Raw genomic sequence first — 27167 nt, forward strand, 5'->3', positions numbered from 1 at the left:
TTGTTATTGTGTGTCTGAAACCGGTTTGCACTTGTTTGCGCTCGTATATTAATTGGTTAATATTGTAATGCAATACGTTGAAAATAAATACAAATAGGAAGTGATACATAAAAAAAATATCCTGAGTAAAAACCTGTTACATGTATGTTTAAATATAAAAGTATTACATATAAACTCTTGCAAATCATGCAATTATTAAAAAATTACAGTGCGTCTAATAATTTCGTCTAATTATTATAATATACTAATATAATACCTGGTATAATATAATACCTGGTACCCTTTTTCTAAAAGCTGTCAAAACATGTAATTTAACGTTCTGAAATTCAGTAAAAATGCATTGAATTTCGAATTTTTTCTTGCAGGTAGCAGTTTGCAATGCAAATATCATACAATTCGCGAGTATTTTAATCGGTATTGATAATCTCTTGTTCAGGTACTTTATTTGTCGTACCAGGAAGTACGTATTATTTTACTGGGAAGAGCGAATATTCCTGTTAAAACTTTACTTTTCTTGAATGTCATATTCTCACGTTATTGAGGAGTTGCGCAATAAATATCGTGTAGTTAAAGTGACTAATAAATCAAACGCGATACAATTATTTTACCGTTTTAAGACTTCTGTATCAGTAGGTGATAGCATAAGAGCCAGTGAGACATATGTGCCAATTCAGTCAATTAAGAAGTTGCGCAAGAAATATCCTGCTGCAAATAGTATCCGATAACTTAATGGTGACACGATTAATACACCATTTCAAGACAACTGGATCAAATGACAAAAAAAGAACCGATAGGGCTCCCATTTCAGTCAATTAAGAAGTAGCGCAAGAAATATCCTGCTGCAAATAGTATCCGATGACTTAATGGTGACACGATTAATTCACCATTTCAAGACAACTGGATCAAATGACAAAAAAAAAAAGAACCGATAGGGCTCCCATTTCAGTCAATTAAGAAGTAGCGCAAGAAATATCCTGCTGCAAATAGTATCCGATGACTTAATGGTGACACGATTAATTCACCATTTCAAGACAACTGGATCAAGTGACAAAAAAAGAAACCGATAGGGCTCCCATTTCAGCCAATTAAGAAGTTGCGCAAGAAATATCCTGCTGCAAATAGTATCCGATAACTTAATGGTGACACGATTAATACACCATTTCAAGACAACTGGATCAAATGACAAAAAAAGAACCGATAGGGCTCCCATTTCAGTCAATTAAGAAGTTGCGCAAGAAATATCCTTCTGCAAATAGTATCCGATAACTTAATGGTGACACGATTAATTCACCATTTCAAGACAACTGGATCAAATGGCAAAAAAAGAGCTGATAAAGCTCCTATTTCTGCCAATTAAGAAGTTACGCAAGAATTATCCTGCTCCTTCGCCGACGGAATGCTGCTGAAAAATGGGAGCAGAAAAATGGGGAAAGTTATTAATTTTAAACAATAAAAATGGCTTTGTGAATATCGATTAATCATCTTAATTTCGCCATGAAAATTTTTGTTGAATAAAAAGTCTTGATATTCGCGAACGAAGGATGACGTTTCGATCATTAATTTAAACAGTTCAAGTTGTCAGCTCCAAAACTAAATAAACACAATTTATAATCTCTCATGATATTTTAACTCTTAAATTAATTTTTATTCGAACCATTAAAATTCAACTCTTCTTGTATAATAATCAGTGTCACAAATAACTACTGGTCGAAAATAATTTTAATGAAATATTGAAGAACGTTATTAATAATGTAAATTATATTTTTAAATGGTAAAACCACACATTTTTCTTATTAGAACACAACTGACTCGAATTGTAAAATGCAGATTTAACCAAGTAAAGAGACCACTGGAATATAATCTCATACTTGTACCTCCTTCAAAGAAAATAAAAATGACTAAAATGTAACTAAGCAACACATATGTTAATTAAAATTTTAAGTAAAAAAACTTGTTCAACTTGTACTTAAAATTTATATAGAAATATTAATTTAAACACTTTTATAATTTTTGAATTTTTTGCATTTGAATTTTTTGCACTTCATTTAATTGGGATATAAGTTTTCAAATATATTGCGATAAGGTACGATGCTGTTATTTAAAAAAATATATTATTGTACCCTGAGTTAACCTATAATCAGGATTAAATTAAGAAAAATGTCCTTTTCTGATAATGTCATGAATGCAGAATGCGATCATTCTTTTCCTTTATTCATATCTCCAATTACTTCACGATAAAATATATGAATAATATTTGTATTTTTATTGAATTTCGTTCCAATCGATTGTATGAAAAAAAAATACTTTGAGTTACTAGAAATAGAAATCGATACATTTTTTTGAAGCTGAAAAATTATTCTGTTTATTTATCTGATTCTCAATGATAACTGGATTTATTTTAAATAGATGCAGAAAGAATCGACTTCTTTTGAATTTTAATACGTTTTTCTCTGTTTCAAAACTAACAAATGGAAAAATTCTCAGCAAATAAAAACTAAATTTATCCCTATTTTAAGCTGGTTCCATATGAAATGCAGTTTTTTTTACCCTCTTATCCCTCTTGCCGATCTTTTTCCCCATACTCATTTGGACAAATAAACTTAGCTTTATTCTGAAGATTTATCCATACAAAAGTTCCATACATATCCATAATTTTTTTTGCCGTTTGATTTTAAATAAAAGAATAAGAATGATGAATCTTTCTAAGTTCGTAAATATAAATCATCTGTATCTTCAATCCAGCATAATCCCTTCTTTTAACTGTTTCATAAACACTAATTTTATTCAGAAATGCACAGTAAATTTAATCCTAGTTGAAATGTGTACTTTTAAGATATGATACCATTCTTTTTTTTTATAGCGTTAGCATTTTTTTATTCAAATGCATTAATAACGGTTTTAGTTTCTTCTCTATGTACACTGAGGAAAAAGTATCAGGATGCGTAGCCAGATTTTTCAACAAAAACTAAGCACCTTTTAAGTACTTTTTAAGCACTCAAAAAATATTTTTAATCACTTTCCTCCAAAAAAAATCATAATTAGGATTTGTACAGTAATATAAATTATTTTTTTCTATCGTTAAAATTTGTTAATTTATAAACATAAAATCAATAAAATTCCAAAACATTTTCTAAAACATTAATTAATCATAATAAAATAACTAGTTCCTGATAAATATTCAGAGAAAATTGAGAAAATCATGCATTTTTTGTAATTTAGAAAGACAATCGACACGACAAAGAAAAAAATCTATTTCTAAAAGGTAGGAAATTAAGCACCTTTTACAAACCCTGAGTAAAAAATAGCACCTTTAAGGGCTTTTGAGAAACGTAAATCAAAAATAAGCACCTTTAAGCACTTTTTATAAACTCTACGCAGCAAGAGTATAGTTAAAGATACCAGAATATGGTAAAATTTACCGTATTCTTTGTTCTCTGGGAGCACCAAAAATATATTTTGAGATATTTTAAGGTATTTATTAAGGGATTAAGGTATTTTTTATCGAAGTATTGGGTAATGTTGGTAAAATTAACATTAAAATAATGTTTAATAATAAGTGTTAAAATTTGGTAATTGTGGCAAAATTCGGTGAATTTTTCATAATACTTTAGAGCATGGTATAAAAAATATTTATTCAGTTAAATAAATTCTTAAGTTTCGTATTGTTACTAAATATGTGGTAAGAAAATTTATATCTTTGCAAATCTGAATTTCTGGTAAACCGTTGACCTTTATAACCCTGCTCGTTTTCTGGCGTTGGTCACTAATAAGTGACATAGCAAGGTTTTTGATTTTCATACACAGTTAGATAACGTCGTCGGTTTTTTTACACAGATTATCCCGTCGTTTGCTGGAGTTGATCACCAATAAGTGACATAGCAAGGTCTCTGATTTCCTTACACAGTCAGATAACGTCGTCGGTTTTTATAACGCAAATTATCCGCACGTTTGCTGGCGTTGATCACTAATAAGTGACATAGTAAGGTTTTTGATTTTCATACGCAGTTAGATAACGTCGTCGGTTTTTTTACACAGATTATCCCGTCGTTTGCTGGAGTTGATCACCAATAAGTGACATAGCAAGGTCTCTGATTTTCTTACACAGTCAGATAACGTCGTCGGTTTTTATAACGCAAATTATCCGCACGTTTGCTGGCGTTGATCACTAATAAGTGACATAGTAAGGTTTTTGATTTTCATACGCAGTTAGATAACGTCGTCGGTTTTTTTACACAGATTATCCCGTCGTTTGCTGGAGTTGATCACCAATAAGTGACATAGCAAGGTCTCTGATTTTCTTACACAGTCAGATAACGTCGTCGGTTTTTATAACGCAAATTATCCGCACGTTTGCTGGCGTTGATCACTAATAAGTGACATAGCAAGGTTTTTGATTTTCATACACAGTTAGATAACGTCGTCGGTTTTTTTACACAGATTATCCCGTCGTTTGCTGGAGTTGATCACCAATAAGTGACATAGCAAGGTCTCTGATTTTCTTACACAGTCAGATAACGTCGTCGGTTTTTATAACGCAAATTATCCGCACGTTTGCTGGCGTTGATCACTAATAAGTGACATAGTAAGGTTTTTGATTTTCATACGCAGTTAGATAACGTCGTCGGTTTTTTTACACAGATTATCCGCTCGTTTGCTGGCGTTGATCACCAATAAGTGGCATAGCAAGGTCTCTGATTTTCTTACACAGTCAGGTAACGTCGTCGGTTTTTATACCTAGTTAGTGGAGTTTTGTAAGATATTGAAAAGAAGTTCTTGTATTTATTGTGATATAACTCTCAGAGCCAGTGTAATTAAGTAGGAGTCATCAGAAATTCTTTGAATAAGCGTATTTAAAATTTTAAAATGCTTTATTCAATAAAATATTTTTAAGTAAGAAACCTAATATGTAAGAAGCGTATTCTTTCATCCCAAAAAAGTATTAAAATATGCATGGCAAATATATAACAGATGTCATCAAACGGTTATTCCAAATGTTTCATGAAGCTAGAAAACACTTATTTTCAGAATAGTATTAAAATTTTATAATAATTCAATCTTATTAAGAAAATAATTATAATAAAATGCATATGAGTTGCATTTTCGAAGAAGAAAATGTTGTTCAGTAGGTGATTGGCGGATAATTTTTTAATCGCCATATGTTGTTATAACCTTGTGGGGCCTCTGGCAACTGCTAATTTTGCCCTGCAGATGTATGATATAATATTCTGAAGACAAATGTTCGTACTGATTGCCACTTAAAACTTTTCATTGTTTCAAAAATGCACCTTGCAATACTTTCCAAACCTTAATAAATGATTTAATCGAAAAACATTATTTTATTAATATCTAAGGACTTTTAATCGATTAAAATTTTCAAATTATTTTTCACAGATTTTAAAAAATTACTACTGTTCCACTTTTGAAAATGCTATAATTAGCATAGCTACAAGCAACAGAGCTTCCTTGTTTTGCCCTATACACTTGTCAAAGGAAGTAGCAACGGTGATATTGCATTAAATAAAACCATCATGTGATTTTAACTTTCTGCAAGTCTAACAAACTTTTTAAAATTAAGAGATCTTCATCGTTTTAAAAATGAACCTTCGAAAACGAAACTTTTCATCTTTTTAAAAATGAACCTTCAAAAATGAAACTTTTCGTCGTTTAAAAATGAACCTTTCAATGTTTACCAAACTTTTATGAATGCTTAAATCGAAAATAAATTATATTATTAATAACTAAAGATTTTTAATCGATTAAAATTTTCAAATTTCTAAATTTTTTTTACATATTTTGAAAAATTACTACGGTTTCACTTTTGAAAAGGCTATAATTAGCATAGCTACATACAACAGAACTTCTTAGTTCTTCCCTATACACGTTTCCAAAGAAGTAGCAAGGAGATATTGCACTAAATAAAACCATCATGCGATTTTAACTTCCTGCAAGTCCAACAAAATTTTTAAAATTGAGAGATCTTCCTGTTAAGGATGGGAACTGACTTTTCACAACGTGGTAACCACAACATCGTTCATAATATGAATTTTTTTAAATTTTTTAAGTTAAGAAATTATGGTATGTCTACTTACGAGTGCAACCCTCACTGTTCTCATCAGTGATTCGATGCAAACCCCAGTAGCCAGGCTCACACCTGTCACAGTGAGGTCCCCCAACTCCTGGCTTGCAAAAACACTGCTTTGAGACTGGGTCGCAAGTTAAACCAAACGCTCCCAAACGGTTGCAGTTGCAAACACCTATGGCGATATCATATTCTTAAAAACAAATCCGTCACATGCATTTTTATTAAGTGTACTCAATGTTTAAGCATACTTGGACATCCAGCGTTGTTGGGTCCTTGAGCAGAAGTATTTCCATCTGGGCAGCACCCAAAAATCGCTTCAGAGCACGTTTTGATTAAAATAACTGAAATTGGGATATTTGATAATCAATATAAAGATTTAGAGGATTTTTCATTAAAAATTTAATTTTTCTAATGCCGTTTTTTCAAACTCTTAGTAAAGAATGAAACATACAACAGTTTGAGTGGTATTGACTTACAGTAAAGTCTTAAATTTAAATAACGCGCATATATACTTGGTAAACTCAATTTTTTGAACTTGAAAGGCAGGCACATATTTTAAATATTAAAAAAATACTTAACTCTTTTTCTTAAAAAAAAAACATGAACGCGGTAAAATTTAAACTACTGGATGGAAATAATTAAATTAATAAATAATTATCAACTTAAGTACCATCATATGACACTAAACAATACAAATATAGAATTAGGGTGCCGGAATAGCCTGGTTTGCTAGGGCACTGGGCCCATGTCCAAGATGGCATGGATTCGATCCACGCCGGCAGTAGACTTCCCGTGCAGTAAATGGTGACTGCTGCACGTTAAATTTGTCGAGTCACTAAGTCCTTCATGTTCGCATAAAAAATCATACCTCTGGGGGTACTGATCAAGGAGTTTCCTTGTCTTCTGGACTGGTTCAAAATTACAAGGCTACGGGGTTGAACATTAGTAGTCGTAAACCTAAAATTGGGTCGACTGTTCAACGACGGTTGTAAAATAAAATAAAATATGGAATTACTTTTAAAATATTAAACAAACGTTTTTCAAAACGCTAAAAAAAGGATTTTCTTTATAATGAAATTTAGAGTAGTAGTTTGAAATATCATCAGAAGGCCCTGGCTAAAGATTGACAAAATCTAACATAACATTTTCATTTTCCAAATTCACAGCAGCCATAAAAATTATTAAAAAAAAGATCCTTACATCATGTGAAGCTAACATAATACGAACAAAGATATTCAGGGGATAAATTTGCTTATAGATTAGAAACTTATTAAAATAAGGATGACGAACGAGCAGAAATATGTGCAAAAATTAGCACATAAAAACTTTTTGCTGGTTGCATTTCGTAGGTTTTCAAACAAATATTGAATATTTTATAGATTTTCCACATTATGAAGCATTTTTAGAACATGCAAAAGTTATAAGTTGATATTTGTATTATTATTTAGAGTTTTAAGAGCCGAAGCCTGTATTCGCTGGAAAATCAAACTTTCCTTCGCCACTTCAGAATATTTTTACCTAACGATGATGTAAACGTTTAATTTGAAGTACCCTAAGCTTACAGGCTTAGAGAAAAAAATAAAGCATTTATTTGGTTAACTAACGTTATTGGTGGGTAACAATTGTGAAAAGCAAGCTTAATGTTTATCACACAATTTACTTTAACCTGCTGTTGCGTGAAAAACTAATTCGATTGCACTAAATGCATTCTAAAGATACCAACACTTAATATATATATATCTATTTCTACCATAGCCGGTCAAATAACTGGACCTTATGTTTCTTGATTGCATGTATGAAATATGGATTTTAGGAAGGAAATAAACAACAAAAACTTTATAATAATTGAACAAAATTGTATATTGCCAATTTTTATGTATTACAAACACAAAGATTAAGAATTTTTAATTCATTACACAAAGCATTTCTTTATGTATACAGGGTGTTTCCATTGTACATTTTCGGCAAACATATTTCTTCTAAGTATTATTATTTCTATAATTCTTATAATTATTCTAATGATTATAAGAATATAAAAGAGTTATAATTCTTATAATTATTCTTATAATTAGTACTGTTTCTTCTAAAAACTTGAGCAGTCTTGGTTGTTTCGACATTTAGTTAGAAATCAACGAACAGTTAGTAAGAAATGAAGTAATGCTGTCGAAATAAAATATAAGATACGTACCAAAACATTCAGCTTTTGTCACTTTTTCTGACACAGAAATGCTAATCTAAAATGTTAAGCACTTTCTTGAAATTTGAATTCACAGTTATTCTGATAGAACTAACTACGCAACAGTCTTCGCAGAAATGTGCAACATATCGAATACAATACGCTGGACACGTATTACATCGTCATTTCTGATCCGATAACCTTATAAAGCAATAAATTGTTCTCCCGGTCAAATGGCCGGTTGTGGTAGAAATAGGTTTACGACAAGTATTATTCGAAACAAACAAAATACAAAAATAATAATAATAGAATATTAAGTGTGTATAATTGTTAGAAAAAGTCATGAAGTCAGATGTGCAAAAACGATAAGAAGATGCAAAAGTTCTTTAACAGTCATTCGACCGGCAACGGTATGTTTAGGGTTAAAGACATTTACTTACTTTCGCGGCAACATTTAGAAAAAGCTGAAGATTTGTGGCAGTAGCTTCCGGGGGGACACAGTTTTGAACCTATTCCTTCACCGCAGAAGTAGTCTTTGTTGGTGGCAATATCAACAAGGGGCTTTTCTCCATCACAAGGCACTTCTCGGAATTCTGCCATTAGAGATGTAGGACCATTAGAGATTATAAAAAATAAAAACACATGCGGTCACTTTTAGAATATTATTTCACAACATGCATAGCACGTGCAATCAGACATTAGTGCACATCATGCGAGCTGTTTTAATTTCAGATTAGGTTAAAGTTTAGAATCGGGAGCTCCTTGGTCTGTTGATAGTTTTCGCTCTGTTTTTCTGTAACCCCGTTTTCTGATGATCTTCCGTTCATGATATTCTTCCCTGTCTTCGCTTTGAATGCCTTTTGCTTTCTAGTTAGCGTGATTTTTGTTTACCAATATGTGATTCATTTTCAGTTTACTTTCATATATATATATATATATATATATATATATATATATATATATATATATATATATATATATATATATATATATATATATATATATATATATATATATATATATATATATATATATATATATATATATAATTCAAATCAAGCCCTTGATTGTAAATTATAAATAACTGAGGAAATAGAAGGAGCATCTTATTGTAAGCGTTTGCCGCAAATCTGACCATAAGGTTTACTTTTTTTAAAATACTTCCTTAATTAAACATTGTATCAAACTTTAAATTTTGAGAAATAATTACCTTAATGAGCGCTATTCCATATCTACTAACAAACATCACTTTAAAAAAAAAACTACAAATTCTCCAAAATATGCTAAAATCTTCTAATACATCATTGATTCGCAGAAAGTACACACAATTATTTCTGAGAAACATGGTATAATAAAACTTCAAGAATTTCCCCCACTAAAAATAATCTTAAGATTTTTCTTAAGAAATTCTTTAAAAGTTAGAAGAATTTCTCAAGAATTAACTCTATCTCCAAAATAACTTAAGAATTTTAGCAGACATTTTACAAACATTTTGAATATCTTTAAAGTGAATTAAGTTTGTCTTAAGAAATTCGTAAAACAGTTTCATCTTAAAATATATTGAGATTTCTTTTAGTTCATTTAAAATTTGCCTTGTGATATTTTCGATAATGATTAAATCTAAGTTTATATTAATTATATGAGAATTTTAATAATTCTCAAATTCATTTACATATTTTAATGGTTTTCAGCTTTTTTCTTAATTTTTCGTAAACAATAAATAAAAATTGAGATATGTAAAATAATAATTTGAGATTGAAAAGAAAATGTTTTATTTTTCTGTTTTTGTCAAACATCAACTGGTATCTACGGAATTCAATATACCATCATATCAATTTTTATCAATCAAAAACTCTCACATCATTAAAATTTTAAAGATTGGTTTCAATCTGATTATAGTTAATAATTCTCTAATATTATTGTATAATTTTTAATGAACCATCTAGTAAACTTAATAACTATAAATATTTACCTTCGCACATTTCTATGTGAACTGGCATTATTCCTTTCTGCTGATTGCAAGATTCTTCTCTTAGTTTACACGCATTATCATATAGTTTTCCATTGGATCCACAAACTGGATCCAATGCCTGGGAACAATGAAAATTACAAACGCATTGTGGGACTCCCTCAGAGTCATATTCGCAGACTCCACCAAATTTACAAGATTTTTCTTCACAGTCCATCTCCACCCCTGAACCTTCATCTAAAAGAATAAATGAAAAATAAAATTAACAATATATTTATAAATAAAATAAAATATTAAAAAAAAAAATTTAAAACTTAAATTTTGAATTAGAACATAAAAATGAAATTTTAAAGGTTAAAAATAAAATTAAATTTAAAAAATAAGTTTAGTAATAAAATAAAAACCAAGAGTTAAATAAATTTAATATTAGAATAAAACTGAAATAACTTATATTTAAAACAGAAAATAAAAATGAAATATTAGTGTAATACAATATTAAAATACACAAATAATATTTGAAAATAACTTTTCATCAATAATTTTCAAAAATTAAAATTTAAAAAAAAAATTAAGAACTAAAAATAAAATTTTAAATAAAATTAAAATGAAATTAAAATTGAAGAAATTTATAATTAAAGTGAAAATTAAGAATAAAATATTAAATACAAAAATATTAAAAATAAAGAAAATAAACTAAACAAAATATTTTTGAATCTAGATGTTTACACTAAATTTCATCTTTTGAAGATTTTTCAAAATTATTTAGGTAAAGATTTTCTTCCAGTATCCTTCGGATTGAACAATAGAGCAAAATTTGATTTTATACATAAAGATTTAATTAAAGGGTTATATTCAAGTATCGGTTGCTTTTTAATAATTAATTCAAAGTAAATGTTGCCGTATTATGTGTAGGGCTCAGTCTAAACGAAATTTTCAGAAAATGCTAATCACAATAATTTAAAAAAAAAATTCAAAAGTTGAAAGGAAGATGGTAGATAGTTTTCAAAAATGCGACAAACTACCGCTTGTCATAGGCACTGCTTTAATCTAATTGAATAAATTTCCTTTCAAAACTACAAAGTTCTCTTTTTTTATTACTATTTCGCGGGAGTTATTCATTGCATTTTTTTTACCAATTAAAATTACTTATGACGAAAGAAATTTTGTTAAACTCATAGTGCCAGACCAACACGAAACTTCAGCTAAGTATTGTATCGGATATTCTTCGCTTTTGGTTTATTATTGGCAAAGATTCCTGAGAAAGTTAGATTTTATTTTTGCTTCTCAGTTTTTATTTTATAACCGACGTTGAACAGCCAGTCCAATTTTCGGGTTTACGACCACTGACGTTACACTCCGTAGCCTTGTAATTTCGAACCCAATCCAGAAGGCAAGGGAACTCATGGATGGATCAAGTATTGGGAGAAATTTGTTTTCGTGGAGGAATTTTTGAGGGAACTAACCCGCATTTGCGTTACATGGAGGGGAAGACCGCTGAAACCTCCCACGGTTAGCCTGACGGCAAAGAGACTCTAACCCATCATCCGTCTACCACTGAGGATATTTCACGTCTACCCTGTTGTCGGTGCAAGACGGATGCGGATTCGTATCGACCAGCCATCGGTGGGATTCGAATCCGGTCCAGCTGATTGGAAGGCAAGCGCTCTATCCCCAAAGCCAGCGGTCGGCAAAGTGCGGCTCCAAAGCCGCATGCGGCTCTTTGGCTCCTTAAGTGCGGCTCTGGCACAAATATCCACGGAAGGGACAATAATATTTTCATTTAAAAAAAAACTTGGTAAGAAAAAAATTACATCTTATTTTGATAAATTAAAATTCTTCTATCAATCGAGAACATGTATAATTTTTTATTTAAGTTAAAAGATCGATAGGTACTTAAAATTTTATACTGTTGTAAAAATAAGTAACGGACATCGAGTTTAATTTTATTAGTTTTCGTAAACGTAAACACAAATCATGAACAAGCTACCGGCTGAAATTTTTCGTATATTTTCGGTGTACTCCGGTGCGATACAAAGTTACCACAAGCATGCGCGCATACCTTATCTAAAGTTAAAGTAGTGGGGGTACAAATTGGCATCACAGACAAGCAGTTGCAGTGTGAACAGTTTTGTCTTATCTACCGTGTCTGCCGTTGTCCCGTCTTTTTAAAAAGCTTTTGATTTTGAAAGGGAAACATTGTTTCACTTTCCAAGCCTGCTGAAGCATCGCCAATAAATTAATTCTTCTATTGATAAACACCATTTTAAAACAATAATTTTAAATATGAAGGAAGCATTTCTCAGCAGGTTTCAGGAATTTAAAAACAGCAGAGTAACTTCAGCATTTGTCAAAAATCCTCTTAATGCTGCGATAACCCAGTCGAAATGTTCTCCTTTTGAAAATGACATTGGTAACTCTGAAATACAATTACTGGATTTAAAAAACAAGGAGATATGGTGCTCTAAATTCGAACGTCTTAGTGTTGAATTGGAAATAGTGGAGAAGAAAAATTTGATCTCAGTTCTCAACACAAGTGGTCGGCTTTGAATGACCTGGAGAAGGAAGACATGATCATTTTCAACGCCTGGAATAGTATTCCTGACTCTTATGATCAGGTGAAAAAGCTCGCGTTTGCTGTTCTTTCCCTTTTTGATTCTACATAGGTATATATGCGAACAATCTTTTTCAAGCATGAACATTATCAAGAGTAAACTGAGAAGTCGTCTTATTGATGAGAACTTGGAATCATGCCTAAAATTAAAAACAACAACATACAAACCTGACTTACTCAAACTTTCCAAGGAGATGCAAGCGCATTGTTCGCATTAATAAATGTTTATTAAGTATGAAATTTAGTTTTATTTAGTGTACAAATTAGTAAACAGAATTTAGTGTAATGAAAGTTTACTAAACAAGCAAATTTGGCTCCCAATTTTTTTTAAAAGTGTTGTAATGTTCATATTTGGCTCTTTGTCTAATAAGTTGGCCGACCACTGCCCTAAGCCATCACTGCTCTGCTTTTCAGTTTGTACTAAATGATTTTTTAACTGAAATAATTATGTAGGGCCTGAGTATTCGTATTTACTGTGGTGTCGCAGAGCTCAACAGATGGCGCTGCGAAGTCAGCAATAGATGACATTACGTACTCCAAAGACACTGCTCGCAACATAAACTGCAACTTTTACTAATTTTTTCTTTCTTTTTTTTTTTTACCGCGAAAAGGTTCCACGTGTTTTTCCTTCACTAGAAATCATTCTTGTCTCATGCACGTTGCCAGTCACAGTGCCATAGGCAAATTCGCGATTTGTATGTAAAATAATAACCAAGATGTTAATTGCATTCCCCTTAAGTAGTAGATTTTTTTTAAAAAAAAAGAAGTTGTCACTAGCAATTAACGTGCCAATCTATATAGTAATACAAAGCCTATTTTATGTAAAATAATAAGCATAGCAGTTTACATAGAAATGGGGTATTTATTTCAAACCCCATGTGAAAGGTAGAAATAGCTTCATGGCTTTCTCAAGTTTGTAAGCTTGTTGTTAAGGTACACAAAGAGATATATTTCGAATGTAAATAAAAACCTGAATATTCTTGTAAAATAAAAGTTCATCTTAATAAATCATTTACCTATATTTGTTATTTTTGAATGGGAGGATACTTAAGTTATTTAAGTGCTTACACAGGGTGGGTAGCCAAATCTTTCAACAAAAAATAAGCACATTTTAAGTACTTTTTAAGCACTCAAAAAGTATTTTTAAGCACTATGTACATTAAAAAATGCAAGATAGTTTTCGAAGACTTTACATGATCATAAAATAACTAGTTTCTGACAAAGAACTCTTCTCTTGCTTATATTAGACATTTTTAAAACGATAAAGAGATTTTTCGGTTCGATATCAGAGGGTGGAAAATGAAGCCTAAAGTGGAGAATAATCTTGCAAAATGCAGCAGAGTTGCACATGAGAGTGCATTAATCTCACCGAACCCAGCTCAGTAGACGCACATGCGGACTTCCAAGTATTTTATCAAACATGTAAAATGATTGACGCTTTTAAACGCTATGCGGACCAAATGTAAGCCAAAATAGATTGTGATCGAATGAATTGTGAAAATGTTGAATAGAACAATGTGAAAAGCATGCTTTTGCATAATACGTGGCGAAAATTGACATGATAAAGAAAAAATTCTCATTTTCGAAAAGGGAAAATTAAGCACTTTTTAAAAACACCCAATAAAAAAACACCTTTAAGGGCTTTTAAAAAACGCCACGCACCATATTATATCATCAAAATGTACCTTGTGATTCGTCGACTTGATCACATTCACCATAGAAAAGCATATTCAGTTCCTGATCGTGAATGCACGCTGCATGGCGCATCTTGCATTCATTCTGATATGTCACACCATCATTTGCACAGACAGTTTCGGACACGTTTGGACAATCAGTTGGGCAAACACATCGACCATTTTCACATCGAGCTCCATATTTACAATGAACGTTTTGACACAGATCTAAAAAACGTAAATTTAAGTTTAGCAAGGGAACTTCTCTAATAAAAATAGCCATATTTACAATGAACATTTTGAAAGATATCTAAAAAACGTAAAGTTAAGTTGAACAAGGATACTTCTCTAATAAGAATATTCATATTTACAATGAACATTTTGACAGAGATCTAAAAGACGTAGAGTTAAGTCAAGAGGGGCTTCTCTAATAAAAAAATTATAGGTAATGTGTTGAATAATCTGTGAAAATTATTTTCCTAAAAATAAAAAATGCTTTTTTAAATAGCCATAAAATGTTATTCACTTTAACCCTTTGAGAACGTCTTCAAAAAAGTATGCATGATATTATGCTTGTCGTAAATAATTTAATAATACAGTCAAACTCCTCTATAGTGAACCTTCAAGGGACCGAAATTTAAGTTCACTATATCCATACAGCTAATGGTTCTGAACTTCTCCCTTTTATTACGCATTATTTAAATAAATGACCCATAAAATGAAATGACTCAAAAACAATATGTAGTAGTAACAAAAAATGAGTTAAATTTTATTACTCTTCGTCTCTGCGTACAAAAAATTTAGGGATGTCCTTTAGTTAGAGATGAGAAATTGAGATAAAAGAAGAGAAAAAATGCTTACGGACACATACCACTCTATAGATGGTTTTAAAAATCGGTATATCTATTACTTGTAGAAATTTCAAAATTACCAGAAAACGAAGAAGAAAAAATCAGTCGAAGACAGAAAATAGTTCCTAATATCCAACTCTTGGCCAAAGAATACGTGAGACGTATCACTTACGTGCACTTTGATCCAACTTCCTCTCTTTTTTGGTTCACTATATCCACAAAAAATAACATATGTGTATAGCAAGGCAAGGGAGTGAGAATTTTGTTCCCTATAAACCGAACGAGTTCCCTATAAACCGTGTTCACTATAGTAGGGTTTGACTGAATTAAAATATTTACGATATTACTTAATGAATTTATCATTAATTAAAACAATATATGGAATGTAGTGAGAGAAAATAAAATTATTTTATAAAGCTTTGACTACTGCATCTCCCGTATTCAGGGGAAAGCAAAAATTGTCATCTATCCATAACTTCCACAGTCGAGTGACGCTTCACAAAGTTAAATGAATCTCAACATGTTGAAAGATGACAATATGAAGGGTAGTGAAAAAAATATAATTTTTTTTTAACTGGTTGACTACCACGTCAACGGTATTCTGATTGAAGCCAAAGTTCTCATCGGGCCGTGTTTCCCGAATTTAGACATCAAAGGTTTTTGAGTCTTTAAAAAAGATAAGTTCTTCATTTAAGAGGGAAATAAAGATGTACATAAGATAAAAAATATAAGGTAACGAAAGAAAATATTTTTATTTTTATTCAACCCGAAACTTGTTTTAGAGAGGCTGAATAAAATCAGTCTTAAAAAACTTTAAGAAAAAATCTAAACGCAAATATAGAACATCAAAAAGGAAGAAAGAGATATTCCAAATGCTTCCATTTGGCATTTGGGTGCGTTTCCAGGCGAGAACCGACGTTTTCCTTTAGCATGGCTCAAAAATGTTCTGTAGGTCAGATCAAAAGCCGAGGTGAATCGGGTAGAAATAAGAATTTTATGAATTTCTTCTTCTTATTATTATTATTATTAAGAAAGGTAACTAAAATAAAGACAATAGTTTCTGTTTTCTTAGACTAAAAACGTGAAACATAATGCTGAACGCCTTCGCAATCAACTTCTATTAGTACTGAAAATTTCCCGCTGCGATGAAACCGATGAACACTTAGTTTTCAGATTTCGGTCACGTCAAAATAGAATTATTTTCTCTTTTTCCGTTCATTTTAAAAACGCAGTCCTCAAATAACTTATATTATTTACGTAGTGTGCAAAACTCATTCAGGTAGAAACAATTATTTCTATATTAGTATCCCCTCTGCAGAGGATCAAAATTGCAATGACATGTCTTCGGATCATCCTCATGGATACTTCCTAGACCGTCTCTCATAGCCCATTTCGTAGCTCTAGTGGGATGCAAATAAAATACTAACCTTCTATAAAAACTTTTTTGATAAATTAAATGATAAAAGCATTGATTATTTACGGAACAGTTAGAGCAGATCTTTATATGCTAAATTTTAAGAACACTTAAAAGTGACAAAAAAAAACATACCACATGGACCCTTTGAGACCACTAAAACATATTGAGCCTTACGACAAGCTTCAACTCTCATCTCGCATTCGTTGAGGTATGTAACTGCATCTGTACCACAAACAGGAGATTCAACCTACAGCACAACAAATACAATTTTATTAAATACCGCATTAAGATAATCTTACATAATCTTACAAGATCTCTCTCTGTATATAATCTTACTTTTATACAGGACTGGGGGCAGACACATTTGCCGTTCCCCCGACCATCGCTCTCACAGACGGCATAATATTCACACCTTTTATTTTCACATCCGTCTGAAATGATCAACTAGTGAATATATTTTTTTTATTTTTCACAAAAGTAGTGTATTTATAAGTTCTATATACTCATATATATTCATGATTCATATATATTCATGATATATTCATAAATACATACATAAGTTTTAAAACACAAAAAGTTAGCTTTCTACCATAAGTAAAGAAAGTACATTTCGTTTAACTTCTTAATGAAGACTCATACAACTAATGTAACAAAATAATCGATATTAAGCACCTTATCGGGAATTTTAATGGTATAACTAAAATATGAACCATGTAGATTTTTGGAAAGATTATAACTGTGCAATCCATTCAACGGTTTTTTTTCTTATAAAATGCAGTGAAATAATTTAAATCATATATATTTCTAAACTATATTGTTTTGACAATAGCCTGTAATGGCAACTGCATAGCCTATAATGTTAACAAAATTCTCTCAATACTTGATTCAGGAGTTCCTTGTCTTCGGGCGTAGATTCAAAATTACAAACTATGTATGTATGGTCGGTAGGGCGCTGGGCCCATATCCAAGAGGTCGTGGGTTCGATCCTCGCCGGCCGAAGACTCCCAGTGTAGTAAATGGTGACTGATGCACGTTAAATCTGTCGAGTCTCAAAGTCCTCCATGTTCCCACAACAAATCAATACCTCTGGGGGTACTGATCCAGGAGTTTCCTTGTCTTCTGGATTGGTTCAAAATTACAAGGCTACGGAGTTGAACGTTAGTAGTCGTAAACCCATGAAATTGGGTCGGCTGTTCAACGACGGTTATAAAATAAAATAAAAAAAACTATGTATGTAATGGAACATTAGTAGTCGTAAACCCAAAAATTGGGTCGGCTGTAAAGCGACGGTTACATAAAAAAAGTTTGTGCAACTCAATGGCTTTGATTTTGGTTACAAAAAATCGTATATATGACGACCGTACTATATGACTCACTCTAAAAATTACTCTCTGTATTAAATGGTAGAGATTAAGGTTGATGTTCTATCTAACAGACTAAAACAGAATCTTAAATCTACAAATAATGATTTTTAAATATCAAAAATAAGTTTTCTTATCTTAAAAGTTCTGCCTTTTAATCCAACCTTATTTGCATAGACTGCAAATACAGTTTTGAAATTTTAAATAAGTTTAAAATCAAAACTAAAATTTGTTATTAAGTGATATAAAAATGAGATTCACTTACTGCACAATCCACTGTATGCAACTGCAATTTCAGTTTTTTGTTCGCATGACTCTCTATGCAGCTTGCATTTATTTGTGTAGGAAATCCCATCTGTTCCACACACTGGCTCAAATTCTTCAGTGCAGGTGGGACACTCGCACGTCGGAAAGCCACTTTTAACCACGCAAATAGCACCATACGAGCAATGATATTTATAACAAAGCCCACGAACTCCTAAAAAATGGTTAGGTCTTAAGTGAATGTAAAAATATAATATTATTTGGAACACAGCATTGACAGTGTTTCTGTTTGAAATAGTTCTCAAAATGAAATATAGATGGCAGCACAAAGTCACATAATTAGGAAATGTTTATTTTTATGTATTACGTAGTTTAGTTGTCAATGTGATTTGTCTTAAGTTGTGTTATTAAAACCGACTAGGTAATTCAAAAGTGATTGTTTCCCCGGGTGGGAATCCTTTTAGAGAAAGTGAGTTTTCTCTCAAAAGATAAAACAAGAATTTTCATTAGCAAGAATTCTGAGAAGGTTTTTCTTCTTGAATATTAACAATATATAATTTTTAACTATACCAATACAAATAAAAATGTTAAGAAAACGGGCTAGTTTTTTTTTTTTCTAAAGTCAATTGGAGAAGTATTTAATTTATTTAAAATAAAGAGAAATGTATAATCAAGCTTACAATACGTTTATGTACGTACAGTACGTACACGCACTATACGTACATTATGTACACGCTTTATACATACTATACACACACTATACGTCGCACTATACGTACACGCACTATACGTGCGTCAAGCTTACTATACATACATGTAAGCAGTTACTATACGTTTGTGGTAAAATAAACGTAATTGTACGATAATGTCATTGCTGGTTAAACAAACAGTATGGTATCATATAATTCTGGTAATGAAAGCAAAAACACACAGTATTTGAAACACTTATTCTGTACTTATACCGTTCATTAGTGCTTACTGGAAATTCCAGTTTTTAAAATTATAGTTCATATATCTCCACATTTAGTAAAAATACAATACTGAAAAATAAATTTAACCAAATAGATGAATTTTAGGCCGCGATCTAATGTATCTAGATGAAATTACCACATTTTTACCACACTTACTACCTAACAGCATCGTAATAAAAACATCTTTTATTATTATATTTGCCCGAAGTCAATAACAAAGCGACAGAGCCAAAAACACGGTAAATTTTGATAGTTTTGATCATACTTTTTTCTCTAACTGTGGATAAATGCCCGTTATTCATATGGGGAGGGGGGGGGGAGTGATTATTAATTGAATGGGTATTGAACAAAACTGCGAAATCATACTAAAAACAGAAAGACACAATAATTTAGTAAAAGTGATGCCATTGTTTTCACTCTGTCATATATTGAATCTCTTTTTGGAAAATTTACGCTATTAGATTAAACAAAACATGTTTCTAAAAATTCAACTTATCAAATTAAGGATTAATCATGCTTCGTTATCATAAGGCTTGCATGATATTATTGATTGATATAAAGGATAATAGAACGTGTTTTCATCTAAATAATGATAGAGATGAAAACACGCAAATATCCATGATATAACACCAGTGTGTATCTAAAATTTACGAAGAACAGATTCTTGTATTTTTTATAGCAATTTTTAAAGTTAAAGCATAAAGGGAAAAAATCAATTATCAAAAGGGAATATGGGAATTTTTAACAATTTTTAGGATCTGGGGGAATCTTTTTTAAAACCAGTGTTAGAGTCGTGATATCTAGGGGAATAGAGCTTTCGTCTTCCATTGAGGAGAACAGGGTTCAAATCCCATCAATCGATTGTTGATCCGAAAGCCGCATCTGGCTTGTACCGACCACAGTACTGACGTGGAACATCCTCAGGGGTACACAGATCATGTTCCCTTGCCGTTGGGCTAACCGTGAGAGGTTCTCCTGGTTTTCCTCTCCATGTAGTGCAAATGCGGGTTAGTTTCATCAAAAAGTCCTCCACGAAGGCTACTTTCGCCCAATACTTGATCCAGGAGTTTCTTTGTCTTCAGGGTTGGGCTCAAAAAGACAAGGTTACGTAGTTGAGCATTAGTAGTCGTAAACCCAAAACTGTAGTCAGCAGTTCAATGACGGTAATAATAATAACGAGAAAGTAATAAAAAAAATAGTAAAAAATAAAACCAGTGTTTAAATTTTAGGATCTTCGCTAAAACTGTTCTGAGTTATTAGAGAAACCGACAGGCACACCCCTACACACTCGCATTAACTTATTCTTCTATTATTATAGATAATGATTCGCGTTAACTTATTATTTTATTATTATAGATTTTATTATTAAGTAAATGATAAAAATAAAAATTTCTGTAAAGGAGTAATATAAAATGTCTTGAAAATCAAACAAATTAACTATGATTTTTTCCAAAATTTTCAATACTTCTTTCATAGAAGATTATCAAACTTAGTGATAGCTGTTAGAATAACCCATAAATAATTTCTACGGTATAAATATGTTTAAAAGCAATACGCTATAAAATGCATGTAATATCTAAGTATATAAAATGTAAGTAATTTATGTGTGAGAGTACTGATTCTTTTCATAAAAACCTGTTAGAAAATATTAAGCTTGATAAAATCACGCATGATGTAAAAGTTTCCAGAGATTTTAAAAATAGTAAGCTGCTATTGAAAAAAAAACATAGAAGCCGAATGTGTTAAACAATAAGAAAAAGTAAATCCGAAGTAATTTTACTTTCTAACAAGACTTATATTATTATAAAAGTTAAAAAAGGAAACAGTGTTTATTTTTATTCCATTAAAGTTTTGATATTTCAAAAAATTTAATTAAAATTTTAAGATCTGTATAATCTGGCTATATCTTATCTCTTTCTCTCTCTTTCTTGTTAGTCCCGACATCAGCTCAAGTGCAGACTTATAAATAAAGAGCTTAATGGAGATAAATGAATTTTCTTAGAACAGTGCATAAGTAGTTATTATTCAAAACAAAATAAAGGAAGGAACATTTATGAAAAAAGCACTTAAAATTGTAATTACTTTCGATTAAAAAGACAAGTTTATGAGCAAAAATGGTCCTTTAAGCACTTTAAATTTCAACTTAGTACTTGCATTTCTGCGGGCAGCAGAGCGGTTTTTTCATGTCAAAATCTGAAGTCTCTTTTACGCGGCGAAACAAAATGTAGCGTAAAGTTCAACATCTAAGACAACGGCGACGCCTCTGCGATTCTTTTATTTTATTTAGAGAGATACTTTATCAACCATGTAATATTGAAGTTTATATTATAAAATTTTGAGTATTGTTAAAAATAAGAATTACAAAAGTATAATGTCATATAATATGAAGAAAAGCGCATTAAGCAGTATTGAATCAGAAGATTAAGAATAAAGTACTATTTTTTGAATATGCTAATTTTTTTTTGCTAAATTTTAACCTATAAGAATTCGTATCATTACGCTATAGCTATCGAGTTGTGATTATTAAGAAAATGGGTAAATTGTTAGCCGAGTTATTAACATTATGATAATCGGCTTATAACTACTTAAAGGTTTAAATTCTTTCAGGATTATAGTGACTTTGAAAACGAAGTTGAAAATCTTTAAGCTATCTTTACGGATTAAACGAAATTTCTGCTCAGTTGGGGCTGATTTTTAAGCTGATCATGATCTGTATTTTTCTCTTTTGGAATAAATAAAACGCAAAAGATGTAAAATAAAATATTATTTTGAAAAAAAAAGCTATAGAAAGTTCTAAAAGTTTGTTTTAAAATTTAAGGATGTTTTACGAAAGCTCTGTCGCCACATAAATATAGTTTTATAACAGCTGCAAATTCGTAGCAGTTAATTGATTACTGCTAGGTCAATTTCAGTTTATCTTTTACCAGCGCCCTCTATACTAATTCTGAAAATGACACAAAGCGTCAATATAAAGTCTATGCGAAAAATAGAAAAAAGTGTTAGCAATCTCATTTTTATATTTTTTTTCATTGTGTAATTCCAAGCTTTATTAGTTTTAGTGTTTGGTCCAACGCTAAGTTGAAGACCGAAAAGAGCATTGGTGACCCTTACGATTTCTTAATTTAGAGAGAAAATAAAGTTAGCTAATTATCCAATGCTTTATAAACATAACATGATGAAAATCCTCCAATATTGGTCGTCATATCAGAGTCGTGGCAGCTCAGGGGATAGAGCGTTCGACCTCCAATGAGGGGAACTGGGCTTCGAATCTCAGAGATGGTAGGAAGATGCGAATTCCGCACACGGCTCGCACCGACCACAGTGTTATCTTCAGGGGTAGACGGATCATGGATTTTCATGGTTTTCCTCTTTATGTAACGCAAATGCAATAATAAGTTTAAATATAAAAGTATTGCCTGCAAACTCGTGCAAATCATGTCATTATCAAAAAAGTATAGTGCGTCTAATAATTTGACCTAATTATTATAATATACTAATATAATGCTTGATGCAATAAGTATTCTATATTTATATAATATATCATCTAATATATCCCTTCATCAAATTTATTTTATATATCGTCTAATTTAACCAATTTATACACGAACGTAAACAAGCCTAATACAATGCCTAATTATATACAATGCCTTTGGTATATACAATGCCTAAGCATTCCACTGCATGCCGGTGTATCATACTTTGTCGGTAACATATATATATACTGAATAATTGCAGATAATAAAATATATAGTATAATTTTATATTTGTTAAAAAATATTAATAATTAAACTATAAGTGATAGAAAGTACTTATAATTAAAAACAATAATTTTACTTTAACGTAAAATTGAAGCATCCAGTTCCTCTATCAGAATCAATACCAGTTTTGTAATAAAAAATAAAGCCAGTGAATTATCGGGATTATGTAATGCTTTATCATCATGATATAAAGAAAATCCGCGAAAGTTAATCATTTATGAAGAAGAAAAAAATACTACTTTATTGTTAACTCGGAGAGGGAGTGCTGTAACGAACGTTCTCTAAAGATAAAGAACAAATGAAAAACTTTATTTCAGCTATAAATTTTGAATCCAATTCAGTTAAAACTGTGTGCAATAAAAGAACTCTGCCCAATGCCAGGCAGATTGTAAAAAAGAATTGACATCAATGAAACTCGACATAATTAAATATTGGAACTATTTCTCCTCTTCTGTTTTTCTTGAATGTCTGTTGAGACTCAAGGAAAAATTCTTTTCTCTTTTCTGACTTCAGGAGTATAAAATGAATAAATAATCTGTGACATCCCTGATCATAAAGGATTGAAAACAGGTTCAAAGAGCTCTCGCACTTTGCGTTATTACAAATTCTTTTATTCCAGGTTCTTTGCTTGCTTCTATTCAGATATTTCCTATTTCGAAAGAATTCTTTAATTTTTTTTCCGTAAAAAGTTCTTAGAAAAAAAAGCCTAGCATTCTCAGAATTATTTTCAATATGCATCTGAATTATCGTTACTGATTTTGTTTGGCATCCATTGTTTGAATGTCTCTGTTACGAAGTTCAAACTATTGATATATTAGGAATGATTTTTAAAAAAAACATTGGTACACTGTTAAATTTACAGGAAAAAAACTGTCAGCGGGAATGCCGGTATAACAACGTTTATTTCACAGAAAAATACTGTTATTTAAAACTGTTAGAGGAAATGCCGGTATAAAACCGTTTATTTCACAGAAAAACACTGTTATTTAAAACTGTCAGTGGGAATGCCGATATAAAATCTTTTATTTCACAGAAAAACACTGTTATTTGAAACTGTCAGTGGGAATGCCGATGTAAAATTGTTTATTTCACAGAAAAACACTGTTATGTAAAACTGTCAGTGGGAGTGCCCATATAAAACCTTTTATTTCACAGACAAACACTGTTATTTAAAACTGTCAGCAGGAATGCCCATATAAAATCTTTTATTTCACAGAAAAACACTGTTATTTTAAACTGTCAGTGGGAATGCCCATATAAAACCCTTTTATTTTGCAGGAAAATACTTTAACTCAAAAACGAACGCTTGTTCTTTTTTGTGCAGATAAGTACTGTTACTTAAAAAACAAGCACTGTTATTTTAACAAAAAATTTTGTTATATTCATACTCACAAAAAAAAACTCTGCAAAATTGCTATGTTAGCATTGTGTTCGGTGTGAGCTGAGAGTACATGACTGGTCAACACCGAAATTCGATCCCGGGGCTTCTCATTACTCTGTTCACAGAGCTCCCACGACTCCAGTGCTTAGTTAAAAAGAAAAATCTTAAACGGTTTTTTTTTATTTTAAATGCCTTACTTATTAAAATTACATTTAAGAAGTGAATAAACATTTAATACCTCATTGGCAAATCTTTATAAAAATGTCTGAAAATTTCAGGTACCAAAAAATTATATCTACAGTATAAAAAATTATATCTACAAAAAATTATATCTACAGTACAGTAAACGAGAGTAATTACGATTTATTTAGAGTATGGTACTTTTTATTTCTTTATTTATTTTACATTTTCTTAGATTTCCTATCATCTATTTAGTTTTGATTTCAAGCTCAATAATGCATTTCATTTCATTTTTCCTATATGTCCTATTTCTTTCATTTCTCTTTTCATTTTTCCTATTTCTAATTTTATTATCATTCTTTTCCAAGCTAAAATTTTTTTTCAAAGTAAATCACGGATACTTTTTTAGCTAACGAAATTTTGAATATAATACTGTTATTAATTTGTTTGATTATAAAATAATGCATAAAAAATATAATTATATGTTTTACTATTAGTGATAATAAATAATGAAAAAGTAATAATTTATCTTCCTTCATTTCGCGATATTTCTTCATTAATAATGTGTAAAAAATAATATAATAGTATGCTTTACTAAAACATTCTATTAGTGATATTAAATAATGAAAAAGTAATAATTTTTCTTCCGTCATTCCGCGATATTTCTTCATTAATAATATGTAATAAATAATATAATAATATGTTTTGCTAAAACATTCTATTAGTAATATTAAATAATAAAAAAGTTATAATTTATCTTCCTTCATTCTGCGCTATTTATTTATTAATGATATGAAATAAATAATATAATAATATGTTGCACTAAAACATTCTATTAGTGATAACAAATAATGAAAAAGTAATAATTTATCCTCCCTTATTCTAAGATATTTCTTCATTATTGGTGAAAACTATCCCAAACTAAACTCCGAACAATGCAATTTTTTTTAAAACTTGAAATAATGTAATAATATTAGTAACTTTTATCTTATATGATGCTTCTCATGTTTTACATAGCCCATTTAATTTCTGTCTTCAGCTATATTAAATTCAATTTTATTCCGCTTTAAGATTATACTTTAAGCTAAGAAAATTCAGAGAAATGAAAAACCTGATTGTCACGTAAGCAGGGTAAGAAAAGCAAAAGAAAACTGTGAAAGCAATTTTCTGTCTTAAAAACTGAAACAAAACTTAGCGCAGAATGCATTTTTCATGAAGAACAAATCCATCAAAGCCAATAGTTGAAAGGCTTCAACTACTCTGAAAAAGACTACTTTTTTCCTCAATATAGTTTTTATTTTCTTTATGAAGTTTCCCTTAAGAATTTTTTGAAGTTTTTGATATTACCCCTGAGGTATTTGATGTAGCCGTAAAAACAATTTCCTCTAGTTTCCTCCTGCTCTACCCCTTTAAAAACCACGGTTGCAGTGGAAAATAAGAGACTGCAAATTTTCCAGTGGCATCTCGAGTTTTTTTTTTTTACTTGCGATTGAAAAGTGAAATATTGTATGCACCCCGGGCAAAATATTACCTCTTCATAAAGGTAAAATTTGAAGTCGAATTATTCATTAGATGGCAACATTGTCTCTGCATCAGCTTCATGCCAAATATGGGAACACCAATTTGCATAATTTCAAAAATACAACTTTATATTCTCCTGAAAGCAAAATTTTAACTCCTCTTGAAAGGAGAGTTCAAATTATTTGATAAAAAAGCAAATATATTCGTTCTTGCTTTTTATTCTTTTTTCCTTTTGAATTTTAAAGCAAATTGTTTGATAATAGCGGAGAAATTATTCCTATGCCAGAGGTATAATTCATAAATAAAAGTTCCAAATCAGAAGCTTCTAAAAATATTTACTAGTCTTAGATCAATAGATACAGCCAAATTATTAGACGCACTGTAAGATTCTATGTAAAGTCTGAATTATCTGATGATACTCTATACAGCTTTATTGTTTTCACGCGTTTGAAACCGGTTTGCACTTGTTTTCGTTCGTGTATCAATTGGTTAACATTGCAAGGCAATGCGTTGAAAATAAATACAAATAGGAAGTATATAAAAAATCTCCTGAATAAAAACCCATTACATGTATGTTTAAATATAAAAGTATTGCATATAAACTCATGCAAGGCATGTCATTATTAAAACACTGCAGTGAATCTAATAATTTGATCTAATTATTACAATATAATAATATATTAAATTATACAGTAAATATTCTATATTTATATAATATATCGTCTAATTTATATTATATATTGCCTAATTTAACGAATTATTACACGAACGTAAACTAGTGCAAACCGCGTAAAAACAATAAACCTGTATAGTATATACTGATAATTAAGATTTCACATAGAATGTTATATAGTGCGTCTAATAATTTAGCCAGGGACTGTAAGTATCATTTTTCTTTGAACATTAAAACACTGCTAGTTTTTTAAAAGTATTTCTTTCAACCAAAAAGTCT

The 27167-nt window shown here is 30.6% G+C and overlaps 1 protein-coding gene across 2 annotated transcripts in view; it reads right to left on the reverse strand.

Annotated features, from left to right (window-relative positions):
• Window positions 1–27167, reverse strand: part of LOC107442136 (agrin) — a 203133-nt gene that overhangs the window by 68851 nt on the left and 107115 nt on the right. For both annotated transcript variants that reach the window (XR_011637174.2, XM_071182999.2), the window contains exons 7-14: window positions 18406–18618; window positions 17116–17210; window positions 16912–17026; window positions 14524–14739; window positions 10231–10464; window positions 8699–8851; window positions 6331–6423; window positions 6090–6254 (exon numbers count right to left, since the gene is read on the reverse strand). Coding sequence is in view for 1 of the 2 variants with exons in the window: in XM_071182999.2 (XP_071039100.2) it covers window positions 6090–6254; window positions 6331–6423; window positions 8699–8851; window positions 10231–10464; window positions 14524–14739; window positions 16912–17026; window positions 17116–17210; window positions 18406–18618 (1284 nt within the window). In the remaining variant the exon portion in view is untranslated. The remainder of the gene's footprint in view (window positions 1–6089; window positions 6255–6330; window positions 6424–8698; window positions 8852–10230; window positions 10465–14523; window positions 14740–16911; window positions 17027–17115; window positions 17211–18405; window positions 18619–27167) is intronic.

This window comes from Parasteatoda tepidariorum, chromosome 7 (genome assembly GCF_982258835.1).
Source record: "Parasteatoda tepidariorum strain Cologne lab strain chromosome 7, Ptep-v5.0, whole genome shotgun sequence".
Classification (NCBI taxonomy): domain Eukaryota; kingdom Metazoa; phylum Arthropoda; class Arachnida; order Araneae; family Theridiidae; genus Parasteatoda; species Parasteatoda tepidariorum.